General features: G+C 52.3%; 1 protein-coding gene across 1 annotated transcript; it reads right to left on the bottom strand.

The window, feature by feature from the left end:
* Positions 1-293: 293 nt before the first annotated feature.
* Calm3 (calmodulin 3) lies at positions 294-7,199 on the bottom strand. Its single transcript, XM_051207209.1, has 6 exons — positions 7,052-7,199; positions 3,123-3,153; positions 1,072-1,215; positions 863-969; positions 555-690; positions 294-462 (listed from the first exon to the last, which is right to left on the bottom strand). The coding sequence occupies exons 1-6, from the start codon at positions 7,052-7,054 to the stop codon at positions 434-436; spliced, it is 450 nt and encodes a 149-aa protein (XP_051063166.1). The 5' UTR covers positions 7,055-7,199; the 3' UTR covers positions 294-433.
* Between the last annotated feature and the right edge of the window lie 12,026 nt (positions 7,200-19,225).

The raw sequence follows: 19,225 nt of genomic DNA, 5'->3' as shown, positions 1-19,225 counted from the left end.
TCCTCCACTTGGCAAAGGCCTCGCTCCCCTCCCCACAGGGTAGGGACAGGACTGGTGGCCACCCCAGCACCCTAAGAAGGGCAAACAGGGACACAAACCAAAAGCGGAGGAGAGCGATCTGGGCCAGAGGAGGAGGGGGGAGAGGGGGAGGAGGAGGGCAGAGGCTCCCCAGGGCAATGGGGTTCAACGTATGAGTGCATCAGGCCTGGAAAACGGGAATGGGAGAGGGGAGGCCAAAGGAAGCGATGAGGGGCATAGAGGGTCAGGAGGGAGGGAAAGGGCAGCCATGCAGCTTGGGACAAATCTTTTGTTGCTTTATCAGATTCTCAGTCAATCAATTGGTGTTTGCTAGAACCGGGTACGCAGGGGATTGTCGGAGAGAGGAGAGCAAGAGAGGAGATCAGGAGAACGGGCATGGCCAGCTGCCCGGCCTTCACTTTGCAGTCATCATCTGTACAAACTCTGCCAAAAGAGACAGAGTTGATGCATCACAAGCCGAGCCCCCACAGTCCCCCCAGCTCCAGGGCGTGGAGGACCTGCCCAACACAACTCACCTTCATAATTGACCTGGCCATCTCCATCAATGTCAGCCTCTCGGATCATCTCATCCACTTCTTCATCTGTCAGCTTCTCCCCTAGATTCGTCATGACGTGGCGCAGCTCGGCAGCACTGATATAGCCATTCCCGTCCTGGGGTTTGGGGACAAAGGCTTGTCACTCAGGGTCCCCTGCTTGGAGAGCTGAGGTGGGCAGGGATTGTTCAGTGCCTCCCCCGCATGCTGGGCGAGGGGGCTCTGGAAGCACGGAGGGGCTCTGGCTTTGCTGGCTGGCGTCGTCTAGGGCTTTGAGCAGGACTGCTTACCTTGTCAAAGACACGGAAAGCCTCTCGGATCTCCTCCTCACTGTCGGTGTCCTTCATCTTCCTGGCCATCATGGTCAGGAACTCTGGGAAGTCAATGGTCCCATTCCCTGAAGAGGGGAGGAGGGGAGGGAGGCAGGCATTACCTCGGGCCCTGTAGGGGTAACAGTCCCGAGTGAGCAGCGTGGGTGGGCTTGGCGTCGGGAGCTCACCATCAGCATCCACCTCATTGATCATGTCCTGCAGTTCAGCCTCAGTCGGGTTCTGGCCCAGAGATCTCATCACAGTCCCCAGCTCCTTGGTGGTGATGGTGCCATCTCCATCCTTGTCGAAGAGGGAGAAGGCTTCCTTGAACTCTGGGGAAGGAAAGAAATATGCCAGGAGCCAGAACGTTTAGAGTCACCTATTTCCAGGTGGAGGAGGAAGACGCAGGGCCAGGCCTCGGGCTAGGGCCCCTCTCCTCAGTGAACCTCCTTCCTGCTTTCTTTCACACCCCCCCCTTCCTCAGCACCGAGCTGTCTGTCTCCTCAGCCCATCTAGCCGAGTGATCTGACCTGACAGCTGTCCTGATAGACCTCTATTTCTTCTTAGACCCTGGCTTTGGCCTCTCTCTCAAATGATGCACTGGACCAAAGTGATGGTGGGCTGGGTAGGAGGCAAAACGATTCTCCATTTGAAGTTTACTAGCCAAGGCCAACCACCTGGCAGGGGGGAAGGGGAGGCTGCAGAGGCTTTTGGCCAACCTCAAAGAAAAACGTGGCATCAAATTCCTTCTGTTGAGCACCGCCAGCCCAGTCCCCAGCCGTGGGTGCTACCAGCCTCCAGAGGAGGAGTCAAGGCTGTGGGGGTGTTGATGAGTGAGTAGGGGTGATCTGCTGCAGGGCTTGCCTGATGGGCAGTGTGCAGGGCTGAGGGGATGGGAGGCAAAGGGGGGTGGCTGCCAAGCCAGGAGGGTGAGGAGTGTGGTGCTGAGAGGGAAGGCCACAGCTGGGACTGACCGCATCAGGAGAGGGGAGAAGCATGTGGCTCCTGCCCTCCCCCTGGGCCCACTTTGGCACCCAGAGCTCCCCACCCTCAAAGCCTCTGAGAACAGATGCCTGGCAGCCTGTTCTCAAGAGGGTGTGGGCGGGGGCGGGGGCGGGAGTGGTGGACATTTTGCTAATGGGCTCAGGGTGAAAAGTGAGTTGTGCTTATGTTACCAGGTAGGGTGGGAGGGACACACACTGCTGGGAGCTGTGACCTGAGCTTCCGGGCTCTGCGGAAATAATGCAAGTCTCCTGGGGGATGCTGTCATCTCCCTGTGCTGAGGCCTGGCTGGGGGGGGGGGGGCAGGCAGTACAGAGTGGGTCACATGACCCATGAGCTCCTGACCAATAAACAATAAGTCTAATCTTTTGGCTTTCCTTGGTTGTGTCTACTGGCTCAGGGCCGCAGTGTGACTCTGAGAAAGCAGGTCACAGAGCCAGCAAAGCTGGGGACAGAGACCTTTCCTCTCACTTTGGCCTCTGGTCAGCTTTGCAGCAACCTGAGGGTAGGCGCTATCCCAGGAATTGCCTCAGGCTGTGGAGGGGCAGAAACACGGAGACAGTCCTACGGCTGGTCTTCCCTCCCCTCCCGGGGCTGGCGTTGGGAGAAGTCACAAAATAAATGGCATGGGGTCTGGGGATTTCCTTTAGCTTACGGGAAGCACACGATTACTGTTTATGCATGAAGAATTTATGGGGTGCCTCGTATGCCCCAGGCATTGAGGATATGGCAACAACCAACAAAACCAAGTCCTGTGCTCTAGGAACTGATCCTGGTGCCAGGCAACAACAGGAAAAGAAAACAGAACAGCTATGGCCAGGCCCGGCCCGGCCGGCCGTCAGGCCTGTACCACACAGGCAGGCAGTGATGGAGACAGAGGGGCAGCCTGCTCCAGGTGGGGTCTGGGAAGCTCCACTGCCCAAAGACAGGGCTGGAAGAGGGAAAAGGGAGCCAGAGAGCGGCCGGCCCACCGCAAGGCAGGCTTGGTACACCGCGTCAGTCGGCTAGTCAGAACTGGGAGGGCCACCTGGGTGGGTCCTGCAGAGGTTCACTTCAAGGCCCCAGTGAGCTGTCTGCGGAGGAGAGACAGCCCCCACAGCCTGACTGAGGACTGTGGCAGCGCCCCGCTGAGCACATCCACCAACATCCTAGGTACAGGCTGGCATAGGTGACCTGGACACACATTTCATCAGGCAGGGGCTAGCTAAGATCCAGCTTCGGAGAGTGGCACACTCACCTGCAATCTGCTCTTCTGTCAGCTGGTCAGCCTGGAAAAGGAGCAAGGAGAGGAAGTCACTGGGCTACCCACCCGCTGCCCCGCCCGGCATGTGGCCCCCCCTGCTGAGGCCAGTTTCCTAAGGTGCCCCTGCCGGGTGAGGGGAGGGCCTGCGGCAGTCAGGATGCACACACGTGGGTCAGGAGACAGGACGGGCTGTAACCACAGGCGGGTGAGGGAGCCCCTCAGCCCCGGGAGCAGGGCTGCCCAAGCCCAACCTGGCCGGGTACACGCTGTGCCAAACTTTCGTTCCCGGAGCCCCAAAGGCTGAGGCAAGAAGCAGCTGCCCTAGAGGCCTCATCAAGTGCTCTAGAAGACTCCAAAGCAAAACAGGCCGGTCCTTGACTAGGGAGGAAGGAGGCTATCTGGGGTATCTTTGCTAGTTTCTCCCATCACCTATTTGGGGGCACCAGGCCCAGGCAGCTAGACTGTAAGTTGCAACATCTCCTTTTTAACTGGTGTCTCCAAGCTGCTGCAGGGCTTGAAAGAACCCTGGTCGGGGGGGTCTGCCCTACCCCGTCATGCCAAGCCATGCGCAGGGTAGGTGCAGGGCCCCATTCTGTTCTGTTACTTTTGGGCAAGCAGCAGGCAGCCATGGTGGCAAAGAAGTCTGCCTTCCTGATTTGGTGCTGCAGTTTTTAACCCTTTTCAGTCCGGGCTACTTGAGGCCTGCCCAGCCATGGCAGACAGCCCCCCCCCCATACCTAGGGTTGTGTGGAGGAGATAAAGCACTCAGCTCTTCCTTCACTGGAGCCCTGGTTATTTGGGGTGTGGAGGTCCTAGAGGGAGGAGCGATATGGGGGCTGGATCCCAACTTTGAACAGTTATAAGGCCAACTTTCTTTATCTGGTGTATGAATCCTGCCGAAATTTCCACCATCCTTGGGCCACTGTAGTCCATGATGCTTCCTTTCCTTTTCCAAGGGGTACCAAGGGCACAGCAGGGTCCTGGCCCTTGGAACGGAAGTGAACTATGGCAGGCACGCCCATGGTTCACTAAGGCTCTGGAGCTTCCATCAGGGGTCAAAAACCACTGCCTGCCCTTAACCCTTGACTCTGCCCTCCTCCATAATCATAGATGATACACATCTGGGTCCTGTTGGATCTTGAGGAAGAGGGTCTTGACATCAAGCCCTGGCCGTGAAATACTGGAGAATTAAGGAGATGGGGACAGGCCTGCAGAGGAGGATAGGAAGAGAAGGAAGGTATCCACAGCAAAGGCCAAATGGATACTCTTCTGCACAGCTAGCAAGTGACTCACAGTGGTGGGCTTCCTAACCCTGACCGGGTGGCCGGGGGCAACCAGCCCTCGTTCTAACTGCCCTCCTGAGCTGCGGGCGAGGGCGGGAGAAGGCGCCTGGGCCCACCCCTTGGCTCTGACACCTGAGGACACTGCTGCTGGCTGCTCCCAGAAGTGAGAAGAGAGTGGGCTTCTGGTTTTGGAGGCCAGCCTGGGCTGGGGGAGGGGAGGAGGGAGCACTGAGGAGCAGCGGGGAGGACGGAGAGGACAGCTACAGAGCCCAGCTGCTTTTCATTCTCTTCCATGAGCCTAGTATGGGAAAAGCCAGCCCCCTCAGGGACCTTCCCATCACAGGGCACTGTCTGCAAGGAGCCCTGCTCTCTTCTCCCTTTGGAGACACTAAAAGGGGGGTGGGGCAAGGCCAACCAGGTGGCGGAATGGCAAGGGTGGCGGAATGGCAAGGGTGGCTCTGGAGGCCGCTATGGAAGCTGCAGGGGAGGCACTGTCAGGGTTGCTGCAAACAGGCGTGGCTCTGGCTCTGTGGAGGGCCTGTCAGACACTCCCTGACATCCGGGAGCCCTTTCCCCTGCTCCATCAAGGAGAGGCCACAGATATCAAGGCAGGGCTGCTGGCCTGGAAAACTAATGGCCCAAGAAGTCAGGCTGACTATTGCTGGAGGCCTTTCCCAGCCCAGATTGTTAGCTTTCACTGTAGAATAACCCGGCTAGTCATATCAGGCTCCAGAGAGGGGCTGGACGAGGAAAAGCAGCATGAGGAGGGGAGGGAAGAGGGGATTATTTCTCTGCCTTGCCCCTGGCCCCAGCAGGTGCCAGAAAACTGCCTTAAGTGAGCTGAGAAACCAAGGCCAGGGCCCCTCACCCGGGCCAATGAGGAGCCACAGAGCTCAGGCCGAAGTCCAAGGCCAGTTACAGGGACTCTTCCCTCCCATACCTTGCTGATTACAAACAGAAAAACTGGTCAGGGACAAAGCTGGGACCCTCCTTGGGGGTGGGGAGTGGGGGCTGCTGGCAGCTGCCCAAGCTGCCGGGCCCCTTTGGCAAGGAAAATGGGTGGTGTCAAGAGTCTGTGTCAGCAGTATGAGATTCGATACATGGTGGCGGCTGCCTGTCCTCCCCAGCTTTGCCAGGGAGGGTGGTGCACACGGTTCTCAGGCTGAGCCTGGGGGGTTGGGGGGGTTGTGGGTGGCAGGACCAGGGAGAAGTACTCAGCAGTCTTGCCTCTAGAAGCTCTAGCTGTGGGGAGCTGGGGAAGAGGCCTTTAAAAACCAACGGGAGGGTCCCTTGGAGGTCTTCTCCGGAGAAGTGCTCAGCCCCCACCCTCAGGGGATGGGACCAGGCTTCTGTCACCGACACCACACTGTACTGCACTGTCATTTGTCACAGCAAGGAGCAACAAGGGCATGGAACTGGAGGAGCAAGGCGCTCTCCTGGCTTGAAAGGGACAGCGAAGGGGCCTAGGGTTCCTGGCTTCAGCACACTAGCTCATCTGGTGCATCCCAAACTCTGACCCCACTCCCATTTCCTGCAGTAAGGACAGGAACAGCTCCGCCCACCTGCTGGTACTGCCGTGGTGCCTTCAGCCTGGCCTAGCCCCATTCTTCCCAGGGAAAGGGGCCCTCACAGCGTCCCTCAGATCCGATGCGGTAGCCCATTACCAACCCAGACTCATCAGCCTTTGTGCAGGGACCTTTCCCCGGGGACACTCACCTCCAAAGCCAGGCCTACCCCAGTTTACCATTCATTGTCTCCTCCATCACTCCCCGAGAAGCCTGTCCAATCTCACCCCCACCACCCAAACTCAAGTCCTCCCCCATCCCTCACCTTGGAAACCCGTTTCTTCACCGGCCCAAACAAGACACGCCTCACCATCCCTCCCTTCAATCTCTCTTCCTAGTGAAACAGCCCTAACCCCAGAATCTTTCCTAGCCAAGTTCTCCACAAGGCTCCCCGGTTCCCCCACGGCCCATGATCACATCCCGATTCCTTTAAAACACCTCTAGGACTCAAATCCTCCTCGCTCTTCCTTCTGGGTCCCCGCAGGCTCCAAAAGCATCCTTTAACCTCTGCTGCCACCCACCTGGGGCTCCTCGCCTCAGCCTGCACCTGACCCTGCTCCTCGGCGATGCTCGTCCTCAAAGACCCCTCCCCCACCGGGGTCTAGTGTGCAGACGCGACCCCGGACCCCATCTAGCCTCTCCTCTGCAGAACACCCCCTAGGAACCGATGGGCATCCCCCTTCTCTCCCACTCAGGCTCCGCTACCCACGGCCACCCCTCCAAGAAGAGCCTCCCTCATCCTCCCAGGAACCAAAACCTGCATCGCCGGTGTTTCCTATTTTCTCCTCCCGGGGTCGGGGTAAGGACGCGATTCTGACACCAATCGTCCCCGTGATGGATCCGAATGCTGCTTTGGGGGTGGTGGTGGGGTGTCCCAGTGCTCCCCATGCCTCAGATTGTCTGTTTGGGGGAGGAGGGGGCGTCCCACCAGTTCAACCTGATTACGGTAAAGTAGCTTCTCGAAGTCTCAAGGGCCGCTTGGGAGATCCCGAGGGGCCCGGCCTGTGCCTGCCTCGCCATCTCGGGGTGTGTGTGTGTGGGGGGGTCCCCTCCCAAGCTCGGCCGCCTCACTCACCATGGCGAGGCGCCGGGTGTCCGGAGCTCGAGGTTACTCTGGCGGCGGCAGCAGCTGCAGCAGCTCGAGCTCCGCCGCGCGTCCGCGCCTCCACACTCTTTACCCGCAGCGCGCGCCGCCGCCGCCGCCGCCCGTCCGCCCGCCCGCCCGCCGGCCCGTCCGCCCGCCCCAACGGTCCCTCAACGGCAGCCGCGCGCCCCGCCCCGCCCGGCCCCGCCCCGCCCGCGCGCGCGCCCCCGCGGCACTGCGGCTGCCTCCGGATCCCTCCGCGCCGGGGCCGCGCAGCCCGCCCCTTTCACCGAGGCTTGGCGCCGGGGCCGCGCGCGCGCGCGCTCCCGGCCTCGAGGACTACTTTCGGCGGAGGGGCACCGGTCGGCGGAGAGCGCCGCGCGTCCCTCTGTGAGCCACGCCGCTATTGGACCCGCCTCGGGGGCGGAAATGAGAACGCAGCTCCGATTGGTCCGGCCTTCCCTGCAATGCGTCAAAAACTGGGGCGAGCCACTGCGCGGGGCGCGGGTGTGTGTGTGTGTGCGTGTTTGTGTGTGTGTGTGTGTGTGTGTATGGGTGTATGTGTGTATGTGTGTATGGGTGTGTGTGTGTATGTGTGTATGGGTGTGTGTGTATGGGTGTGTGTGTATGGGTGTGTGTGTGAATGTGTGTGTGTGTAGGGGGAGGCTGCACGAGCTGTGTTGTGTGTATGTATGTGTGTGTGTGTATGGGTGTGTGTGTGTGTATGTGTGTGTGTATGGGTGTGTGTGTGTATGGGTGTGTGTGTATGGGTGTATGTGTGTGTGTATGGGTGTGTGTGTGTATGGGTGTGTGTGTGTATGGGTGTGTGTGTGTGTATGGGTGTGTGTATGTATGGGTGTGTGTGTGTGTGTATGGGTGTGTGTGTGTAGGGGGAGGCTGCACGAGCTGTGTGTGGCTATGAGGGGCACTAAGAGGCGAAGACGGAAACGGTATGGGTGTTAGAGACGCAAGTGCCTTGTCTCTGCGGCTTGGAAGTCGCCAAGGGGCTGGAGAAAGACGCAGGACTTCCTTCCCTCTCCCCTTGAGCAAGATGGTTTAATCCAAACCCTTGGGGCCTGGGAGCCGCGCGCCTGGCCCGGCTCATCGCAGTGGCCGCGTCTTGTAGGTTCGGTCAGTCTCCTGAAGGTTCCACCCTCTCTCTACCCGTACAGTATTCTGGGATGACTGACTCAAGGGCCGCGGTCTGAGCTCGACCCTGAGGACTCGCAGGGTGGAAGGGTAAACAGACTCCCACAAGTAGTTGCCCTCTGACCTCCGTATGCACGCTACATAAACGTAAACAAACAAATGTGAATCTAAACGGGTGCACTAGAGCAGTATGTAGGAGTCTCCACTTGACTCTTGATTTCTCAGGATCTGTACCCAGAACGATCTCTGGATGCAGAACCTGCTCTTCATTCACTCATTTAAAAAACGTTTGGCATCGCCGTATGCAGAGATTTGGTACTTGGCTGGGCTGGGGACACCACACTAAGTCATTCTCTGATCCTCTAGACTCACTTCTTATTTTAGGATTCAGGACTTGGGAAGAGAAAGAACTGATACTAAGGGCAACTAAGACTACTGTATTAGCTGGGCGTGGTGGCGCACGCCTTTAATCCCAGCACTCGGGAGGCAGAGGCAGAGGCAGGTAGATCTCTATGAGTTCGAGGCCAGCCTGGTCTACAGTGTGAATTCCAAGACAGTATATAGTATTGTACACCTAACTACTGTACAATTCCCTCGTTTGAGCGGACATTCTATTCTCTCTCTCCTTCCTGCTCTCTCCTCTTCTGAGACAGGAGTTCTCTTGTGTAGCTCTGGCTGCCCTGTTCACTCTGTAGATCAGGCAAGCCTCAAAGTCATATCTGCTTGCCTCCCAAGTGCTGGGATGTGCGCCACGGGCTGACATTCTCTTGTGCATCGCCTCCTCGACACCGTGATTGATTTGGAGTAATGATGGCCTATCCAGAACAGGATGTAGGCTGAACCCGTGAGAGCCCTTCCCTGGGTTTTTGGATCTGGAGCTTCTGGATCAGAAAACCTTCTTTTGAGGGAGAGAAGGAGAGAGAGGCTGTGGTGGGAGAATTCTTTATTTTTGTGGATGCTGCCTGTGGCCATCTCCCAAATCTGCTCTCATTTTAGGAAAGAAAATGTGTCTAGAGCAGAAGGGAATAAAACTGACACAGAGCAGAGACAGAGAGAAGGAAAGATGTAGTTGACGTTGATTTGAACTGCAGCCCATAATGCAAGAATTACTACATGTGACAGTGGCTCTCAACACGAGGGCCTCCACCCCCTTTGGGGTCACATCAGATATTTGCATTACAATTTGTAATGAAAACAATTGTATGGTTGGGGGTCACCACAACATGGGGCACTGTATTTCAGGGGTCATTCGGCGGAAGCTTGAGACCCACTGACACACGACATTAAAATGTGTCCTCCTGGGCTGGACATGGCTCAGCCGTTAAAGGCTAAGCTTAACAGAAAAAAAAAAAAAAATGTTCACACAGTCCTGGAAGTCAAAGCCCCAAGTCAGGGCAGGAACTGAAGTCGGGGCCATGGAGAAACCCTGTGTCCTGGCTTGTCCTTATGGCATTCCCAGCCTGCCTTCTTATACCATTCAGGACCACACGCTCAGGGGTGGCGCCTGGCCTGAGCCCTCCCACACTGGTCATCAACGAAGAAGATTCCCCAAATGCTTGCCCGCAGACCAGTCTGATGGGGGAATTTTCTCAATTGAGGCTCCCTGCCTGTACCTCCTTCTAGCTATTGGCTGTCCAGCTATTTGTTACACCAATAACACAACACAGCATATCTTCACACAGTGTGCAAATATTCCACAACAGCTCTGTAGACCAGGCTGGCCTGGAACTCACAGAGATACATCTGTCTCTGCCTCTGGGGTTCTGGGATTAAGGGGTATGTCCACCATCTCCTAGATATATATATATATATGAATGACAGGGTCTCATGTACCCCAGGGTAGCCTCTAACTCACAACATACCAAGGATGTTCTTAATCTTCTCAAGCTCCTGCCTCTATAAATGAGTGCTAAGATTATAGATATGCACCACCATGCCTGGTTTAATCGGGGCTGGGATTGAACTCAGAACTTTCTATATGCTAGGCAAACACTACCAAAGCCCTAAGCCTGCATTCCAGCACTACTCTGAGCTGCCGGTGCTTGGAAGATGTTGTGAAGGATCCCAGCAGCACACACATTATATTCTATGATGTTCTCTGGCCTTCCCATCTTCCAGAATAATTGCTGTTTTTACTAGCTGCACTGCCAATCAGAGTTAAAACAGTATTTCCCAAATGACCTGCCAGTTAGGTGTGGCTCCTAGTCTGAATTCTACCAAAGTATGCAAGTGGAAATTATATGCACCCCTGGGACCAGCTGTTGTTTGGTTTTGAGACAGGAAGCTTGAAAATCTGAGTCTGGGCTATGTAGTCAGACCCTGTGCCAAAGGGAAGTTCCTTCCTTCCTTCCTTCCTTTCTCTCTTTTTTTAATTTTTATTTTTATGTCTGTGAGTATATGGCCTGCATGTATGTCTGTGCACAGTGTTCATGCCAGGTTCTTGGGGAGACCAGAAGAGGGATTTGGATCTCGTAGGACTGGAGTTACAGATGGTTGTGAGCTGCCATGTGGGTTCTGGGAGTTGAACTCAGATCCTCAAGAAGAGCAGCCAGTTCTCCTAACCACTGAGCCATCTCTCCAGCCCCCAAAGGCAGTTTCTTTAAGCAGATGTCACAGATTATTTCTTTCTATGTGTGCACGTGTCTGTGTGGTTATGTGTGCAAGTGTGTCCGAGTGTGTGAGTACCTGTGCTGCTGGATGACACCAGAAGAGAGTGTCCTGTGTCCACTGACCCTCTGTCTATTCCTTTGAGGCAAGGTTTCTCTCTCAACCTGGGAGCCTTGTTTTTCTACAAACCACGGTACATCCTCAGGCCTTATCTCTCCTGTTAATTACAGCCTTCTTAGAGGGTATGGCACAGCCTCCCATTGTGGTTTGTATTTCATTTCCTTAATAACTAATGGTAATGGCCACACCTTGTATGTGTACATTGGAGAAGGTTGACTCCAACTTCTTGCCCATTTTAAAAATAAGGTGTTGATTTGTTTTCTTCAAACGTTCCAGGCATGGTGGCACTTGCCTTTGATCCCAGCACTCAGGAGGCAGAGGCAGCTGGATCTCTGAGTGGGAGGCCAGCCTGGTCTATATAGTGAGTTCGAAGCCAGCCAGGACTACATAGTGAGACCCTGTCTCACAAAACAAAACAAAGGGGGCTGGAGAGATGTCTCAGAGGTAAAAAGTACTGACTGTTCTTCCCGAGGATCCAGGTTCAATTCCCAGCACCCATGAGATGGCTCACAGCTGTCTGTAACTCCTGTTCCAGAGAATATGACACCCTCAGACAGAACCACAAGCAGGCAAAATGCTAATGTACATTAACATAAGAGTGAATTACAGTTTTTTTTTATTTTAATTTGTACGTGTGTTACTGTGTGTATATGTCATGTATGTTCTGGTATTAAAGGAGGGCACCGCATCCCCTGGAGCTGGAGTTACAGGTAATTGTGGGCTCTGGAGACTGAAGTTGGTCCTCTGAAGAAAGAGTAAATGCTCTTAACCACTGCACATTTCTCCTGCCCCCAATATGTTCTTTTTACCTATGTATGTATGTATGTATGTATGTATGTATGTATGTATGTATTCTCACTTTGTGGCCCTAGCTGGCCTCGAACTCACAGAGACCCTCTTGCCTCTTTACCTCTCCAGTTTTCCGTTACATATTGATAGTATGCTGCAGTTAGATACATGCAAACTACATGTGAGAAAGTCACTCATCCTGCAGTGTTCTCCTCCATTCCTTCCTCTCCTCCTTTTCTTCCTGTGGCCCATGTGGTCCTTGAACCCATGGCAGTCCCCCTGCCTCAGCCACAGCTCTCAGCCCAGAGATCACTTCTTGCGCTGAGTCAGGCTCACACTTAGCTTGCCATCTACATCCCTTCCTAAACAGTGTTAGGGAGTGCAGAAGTTTCTGGCAAGTTCCCAGCTCAGGTTCCCATCCTTGTTGGTTGTGTGATCGTCAGTGATTTCATGGGCATCTCTGAACCTCAGTCTCTTCCTCTCTGAAAATTTTCTTCAAAAAATTATCAGGAGGGTGTAGTGGGGGCTGTGCTCCTGGAGCATAGGACGTCAACACTTCAGAACATGAGTTACGACAATCTCAGATGTCTGGCTGTTGAGTGTCTCCTTGCCGATTTGTCTGCTGTGGTCCCTGTAAAGTATGTGTGTGAAGTGCTCTGTCAGAGAGACCTGGGTTTCTTGTTTGTTTGCTTTTTAAAATCAACATCTTTATTTATTTGCATTCTTATTTTTATTCCATCTGTGTGGCTGTTTTGCCTGAATATATGACTGTGCACTACGTGCCTGCCTGGTCCCCTTGGAGGCCAGAAGAAAGCTTCCGATCTCCTGAGACTGGAGCTACAGGCAGTGGTGAGCCACCAGGTGGGTGCTGGGACTTGAACCAGGGTCCTCTGGGAGAGCTGCCAGTGCTCTTAACTGCTGAGCCATCTCTCCAGCCCCGAGACCTGGCTTTAAATTTAAAAATAGTCACTCATTTGTTTCCTAGCTGTGTGATTTCAGGCAGAAGACTTAACCTCTGTGTTAGGAACTACAGGGAAGGATGGGTGAAGAACCGGAAGGGCATAGGCTGAGAAGTCCAAAAGGTGTCTTGCAGTTCGCACACCTGCCACCAGAAGGCTCTAGTAAAGATTCTTACTATCTTTCCTAACCCGTCGCTACCAGGGTTGATGGAACCCTGACCCTCAAGGAGGGCAAAAACATAGACCTTGGTTTCTGTTCTGTTTGTGGGATAATATAATCAACGAGAAAAATCTGCAAGTACGTGTTTCTTTTAACAACATCAGAGGTTATCACCATGGCCACAGAGGAAGGCAGACAGCCAATCAGAACCACTGGTTTATTCAGGGCAGCGATTTACCTCAGGGTATAGTAACGTTTTATGCTGGAACTTCACAAGACTCCTTTAACTATAATTCCAAGAATTGTCTTCATTTATTTCAGTTTTTTTTTCAGATTCTGGGAATTGAACCCAGAACCTAGTATAAGCACTCCACCACTAAGCCATATATCTCCAGTATCTTTACTTTTATTTATTTACATTTTTTTGCTTGTTTGTTTGTTTGTTTTTTAGACAGAGTTTCTCTGTGTAGCCCTGGTTGTCCTGGAACTCCCTTGGAGACCAGGCTGGACTCAAACTCAGAGATCCAGATGCCTCTGCCTCCCAAGTGCTGCCATTAAAGGTGTGCACCACCACCGCCCAGCTGGCTTATTTTTTTTTTAAGTAGTTTGTTTTCACTTCTATATCTGTCTGTCTATCTGTCTGTCTATCTCTCTGTCTATCTGTCTGTCTATCTCTCTGTCTATCTGTCTGTCTATCTATCTTTGTGTGGGTCATAGAAAATGTGCAGAGGACAAGACAACTTGCTGAAGTCAGTTCTCTCCTTTCACTATAGGTTCTAATTTTATGCCATCGGAATTGCACAGCAAATCCCCTAACCCACTGAGCCACCAGGAGGCTCCGATCCTGTTTTTTGTTGTTGTTGTTTGTTTGTTTTTGAGGCAGGGTCTTTCTACATAACCCTGGCTGTCCTGGAACCCACTCTGTGGACCAGGCTGGCCTCGAACTCATGGAGATCCACCTGCCTGTGCCTCCTGAGTGCTCAACTTCATTATTAGTTTTGAGGTTGCATCTTCACAAGAGGTGCAGGCAGACCTTGCATTCACTACCTATGTAGGTCAGGTGGGCCTTGTATCCCACCTCCTGCCTCAACATCCTGAGTGATTGAGATGATAGGTACTGACTGAGCCATAGAACCCAATGGCATAAATGTCCCCTCTCCCTTACCGTTAGCCGCCATGGTCCACCAGGTGGCGCTATGGGCACAATTATGATAACGTGCCTCCTAGTGTTTAGGTCCCTCCGTGATCTTTGAATGTAGCTTGGAATGACAATGTCCAGGGGGAGAGAGAGAGAGAGAGAGAGAGAGAGAGAGAGAGAGAGAGAGAGAGGGAAAAAAATATAGCAAACAGGGAGGGTGATCAGGAGTCGGATGAGAATCCAAGAAGAATCTGGCTGTGCCACCCATTTTCTGACTGCTGTTGTAAGAGATTACTAGGGAGAGTCACTGGGGGAGGGAGTGTGGAGGGGGGAAGGGAGGGAGGGAACCATCTCCAGCACACAGCCAGTTAAGACCTGAGGACATCCTTCTGCAAGGGGTGTTTGGAATCGGAGGTCCACACTGAGGTACCTGCAGCCCCAGAAGTCCTCTGGTGAGAGCCACAGACACCTAGTTACCCTAAAACCAGGGGATGAAGCTGGGCATGGGATCTCATACCTGTCATGACAATACTCAGGAGGCAGAGGCAGGAGAATCACCTGATTTTGAGGCCAACCTCGGCTACATAGCGAGTTCTAGCAAAGCCTGAGCTACAGAGTGAGACTCTGTGAAAAAAGCCAAAACCAAATCAAACAAATGAAGGAAATAAAAGATGTTAATTGTTACTTGGTTGCTTTTTTGTTTGTTTATGGGGATGGGGATAAAATCCAGAATCTAATGGATTCTAGGCAAGTGCTCTACCAATGAGCCACACCCCCAGCCCCTCACTAGGGGATTCTAGGCAGGGACGACTCTACTGCTGAGTTTATTTATGTAAACATGAAGGTTAAAAGGGTATCAAGAAGTTGGTTAATTGTCACTCACTTGCAGTCAAGCCTGACTACCTGAGTTTGGGCCCTAGAATCCATGATGGAAAACCAGAACCAGCTTCTGAAAACAAGCTGTTCTCTGTTCTACACGCACGCACACGCACACACACGCACGCACACACACACACACACTTTTAAAGAGGGGAGGCACACTTTTAAAGAGGAGAGTCAGTCTTCTTTTAACACATACCCTCATGGTATTCTACTATGGACCGCCAGATGGCGCTCTGCATTTGGGAGCCATCACCAGGATTTAAATCTACGCCACATCGAGTTTGTGTTTCTGCTCATTTATGTAAGACAAGAACCTCTATTTTCTTGTTAAAAATCTAAATCTCGAAATGCGTAGTACTCTCTTTTCCTCATTTCCACCGAAGAAGAGGAACAACCATTTTCCGATTTTATAGAGAAACCGTCATGTATTTATTCTTTACAAAACCGAGGTGAGGGTTAAACCACTGTGTCACCATAGCAACAGATAATAAGGGAAGCAACCAATCAGCAGTCGGGCTTCTTTGGGGGATTCTTTTTGTTCAGAGCTGGCAGCAGCTTCTGAGAGACTCTCAGGTTCTTTTGTTCAAATTATCCTTTCAAGGACAGACTTACATAAACAGTCCTCAGGCTGACTGCGTTCTGCAAAATGGTACCTTCCCCCCAAACACACGCAGGGGCAAACACACCTCCTTCTCCCCACTTTTGGGTTTTATTTATTTGCTTGATTGCTATCTTTTCGAGACAGGGTCTCAGGTAGCCGGGCTGGCCTCGAACTCCCCATCCTCCTGGCTGCAAACTCCCGATCCTCCTACTTCTACTTGAGGAGTTCTGAAACGACAGGCGTGAACCAATACACCTGGCTTCATGTGCTGCTGGGGATCACATCCAGGGTTTCATCATGCTAAGCAGGCATCCTATCAACAAAGCTACACCCTAGTCCTTGATTTTGTTTGAACTGCCAGATGGAATGGTGCTAATTTAACGGTTTGCTTCATTTCCTGGCATCCAGAAAGGTCTTTTGTTTGCTGTTTATTTTGTTGTTATTTTGTTTTTCTCTTAATTGCCCTGGCTGTCCTGGAACTCACTCTATAGACCAAGCTGGCCTCAAACTCACAGAGGCCTGCCTCTGACTCCCACCCAAGTGCTGGGATTCAAGGCCTGGTGCAGAAAGTTCTTTATTGGTGTGTTAATAACGGCCCCTCCAACACCTGAAGTATGACCCCCAGATGCTCCAAAGTCTCGATGACTCCTCTTGAGATATCCTGGGCACTGTACTTTCCCTCTGCTGGTAGAATCTCGGGCTACTAAATCTCTGATAAGCCAGTCAAACCCCTCCTTGTGTTTGAGCAAAATCTTCCTTGATGTTTCCCGAGCCTTAGCTGTAGGGCTTGTCTTGTAGCAGTGGAGGCTGGACACCCCATGGCCATCTGCTCTCTGTATTATAACAGTGGTGGGCTGCTGTAACGGTCCCTGTCATGCCAGGCTGGGGCTCTGAGATTGTGTCCATGACAACGCACAATCCCTGTGCGTTCTGTAGATGACAGAGGAGCTGCACCCATGAAATCTCAACAACACAGCCACCTGAGCAAGACCTGAACAGACGTCAGTTGACATGCCACCGTGGGTGGAGGAAAACTTCCGGAGGCTCCCACACCCCGAAGAACTCTAGACAATTAATAATTGCTGACGGAGGGAGAGAATTCTAGTCTTCCCCAGGGATGAACTAATTGATTATTCAATACAAGTGGTCAGTCCTAAAAAGCATAGACATATGGGCAACAATAAATGGGCTGAACACTAAAAACTGCATCAGAAGTGAACAAAGTCAGCGCACGCCTTTAATCCCAGCACTCGGGAGGCAGAGGCAGGGAGGATCTCTGTGAGTTCGAGGCCAGCCTGGTCTACAGAGGGAGTTCCAGGACAGGCTCCAAAGCTACGCAGAGAAACCCTGTCTCGAAAAACAAAACAACAAAAACAGAACTAAAGCTAGGGACTTCTTTACCCTGAGTCTATCTTGGGCTGAGCCCATGGACCTTGGACCTTGCCAGCACATGTGTGTCCTCCAAGCACTGTGACTGGGAATATGCCTGTAGGATGATTTTCCTTCAGGGGCAGTAAGACCATGTTCCCTATTGACAAGAGACCTAGGGATCCAACAGTCGAAAAGCCTTGGGGCCTGATACTAATGATGGTGCCAAGCCCTAGAATGCTGGAGCATCCTTTCCTGTCCCTCCTGGAGTCCCAGCCCTGTCCTCCGATGCTCACTTCTCTCCAGGGCTTGCACAGTGCTTTGGTTATGGATTACATAAACCCCTTGTGTTTTTTCAAAGTTTATTTTTGTCTTTAATGTTGTTGTTTGGTTTTCATCTTGTTTTGTTTTCAAGACAGGGTTTCTCTGTACCATTGGAGCCTGTCCTGGAACTCGCCCTGTAGACCAGGCTGGACTGTAACTCATAGAGATCTGTCTGCTTCTGCTTCCCTAGTTCTACGATTACAGATATGAGCCACCATGCCTGGCTTGAATTTTGGAAGGCTCTCTCCTCCCCCTTCTCTCCTTTCCTTTCTTCCTTCCTCCATATTTCCCAGAACCTGCTCCTCAGCGAGTCCCACAATCCCTGCTTCCTTCCTTCCTTCCTTCCTTCCTTCCTTCCTTCCTTCCTTCCTTTCCTTCCCTTCTTTTTTCTTTCTCTGTATAACCACAATGGCTGTCCTGGAACTCACTCTGTAGACCAGGCTAGCCTTGAACTCCAGAAATCCATCACTGCCTGACAAAAAACCAAATCTTTACAATTTAAAAAGAAAAGGGGGGGAGGGGCTGGAGAGATGGTTGAGTAGTTAAGAGCAGAGCATTTGCTACTCCTCCAGAGGACCTGAGTTCAGGTGCCAGTACCCGAGAGTCAGCTGGTTCACAGGTACCAGGATCTCCAGCACTGCACTCACGCATACACATGAGACACACACACATATTTTTAAATGTATATATTTATTTACTTACTGTATTTTGAGTCAAAGTCTTGATGTATATAGCCTAGAGCCTCCTGCCTCAGCTTCCACAAGCGTGTACTGTTCTCTGGCAGCGATGCCCACTTTCCAAGAGCATGTGAAAAATAAAGCATTGGCATAAAAAAAAAAAAAAAAAGAACCGTTTTGTTTGTTTACTTGCTTGATTTTTAAAGGAGTGTTTTACTGGACACCGTTACTGGACACCGTGGGGCACGTTCCTCCGGAAAAGATCAGGGATCTAAGACTCACATGAGACCCTGTCTCAAAACATCAATAAGCAAACAAACAAACAAACAGGAGAGTGTGTGTCATTTTAAATGCACGGAGGCAGGCGAGATCAACAGTTCTTTGTTTTAATTAATTAATTTTTAATAAACTATTATTAACTAATTGAAAAAGAAACAGCTTTTCTATATACGCATTCTGGAGGAGGGGGGGCATTTCCTCCACCAGGACTCAGAAGCGAGGAGGTTAAATTGATTTTGCTCTAATCTGGTTGCCAGGGTAACGGTGCCGGTGGGGCTGAAGAGACAGCAGGAAGAGGCGGCAGAGGCCCAACCTGTGTGCTCTGGGCGCCCACACGCCCACACTCTCAGTCACAGCCTGCTGCGGGAAAACAAGCCCGCAATCATTTGCTTATCTGGGGGCGCAGGGAACAGTGTGACGTCGTCTCTAATGCAGTGCCGCCTCTGACTCTGAGAAAATTCTAGATTTGTCTTTTTCATTTTCTTTTAGCTGTCAGAGATGGCCATATATTTATTTATTTTCTTCCTTCCTTCCTCCCTCCTTCCCTTCCTTCTTTCCCCCTCCCTCCCTTCCTCTCTCCCTCCCTCCCTCCCTCTCTCCCTCCCTTCCTCTCTCCCTCCCTCCCTCTCCCTCTCCCTCTCTCTCTCCCTTTCTCTCTCTTTCTTTTTTTGAGACAAGATTTCTCTGTGTAGCCCTAACTGTTCTGGAACTCACTCTGTAGACCAGGCTGGCCCGGAACTCAGAGATCTGCTGCCTCTACCTCCCAAGTGCTGGAATTAAAGACGTTCCCCATCACCTACAGCCCTCTTTTTTATTTGTTTGTTTATTGTGTATGTATTCTCTTGCAAGGGAGTGTGCCACAGCGTGTGTGTGTGTGTGACTGTGTGAGTGTGCGTGAGTGTGTGACTGTGTGAGTGTGTGTGTGTGTGTGTGTGTAGGTCAGGAGACACTTGCAGGAGTCAGTTTTCTTCTTCCTTCATGTGGGTTTGGGGATGGAACAGTTAGGGGCAAGAACCTTTACCTAAGAAGCCAAATCACCCATCCCTAAGTATTTTCATTACTTTGGAGATGGGTTCCCATGTAGGCCAGGCTGGCCTGAGACTCCAGGAGCG

The sequence above is a fragment of the Phodopus roborovskii genome, unplaced genomic scaffold, assembly GCF_943737965.1.
Source record: "Phodopus roborovskii unplaced genomic scaffold, PHOROB, whole genome shotgun sequence".
Taxonomy (NCBI): domain Eukaryota; kingdom Metazoa; phylum Chordata; class Mammalia; order Rodentia; family Cricetidae; genus Phodopus; species Phodopus roborovskii.
Note: the sequence above shows the minus strand (reverse complement) of the source record. Positions and strands in the feature narration are given on the sequence as shown.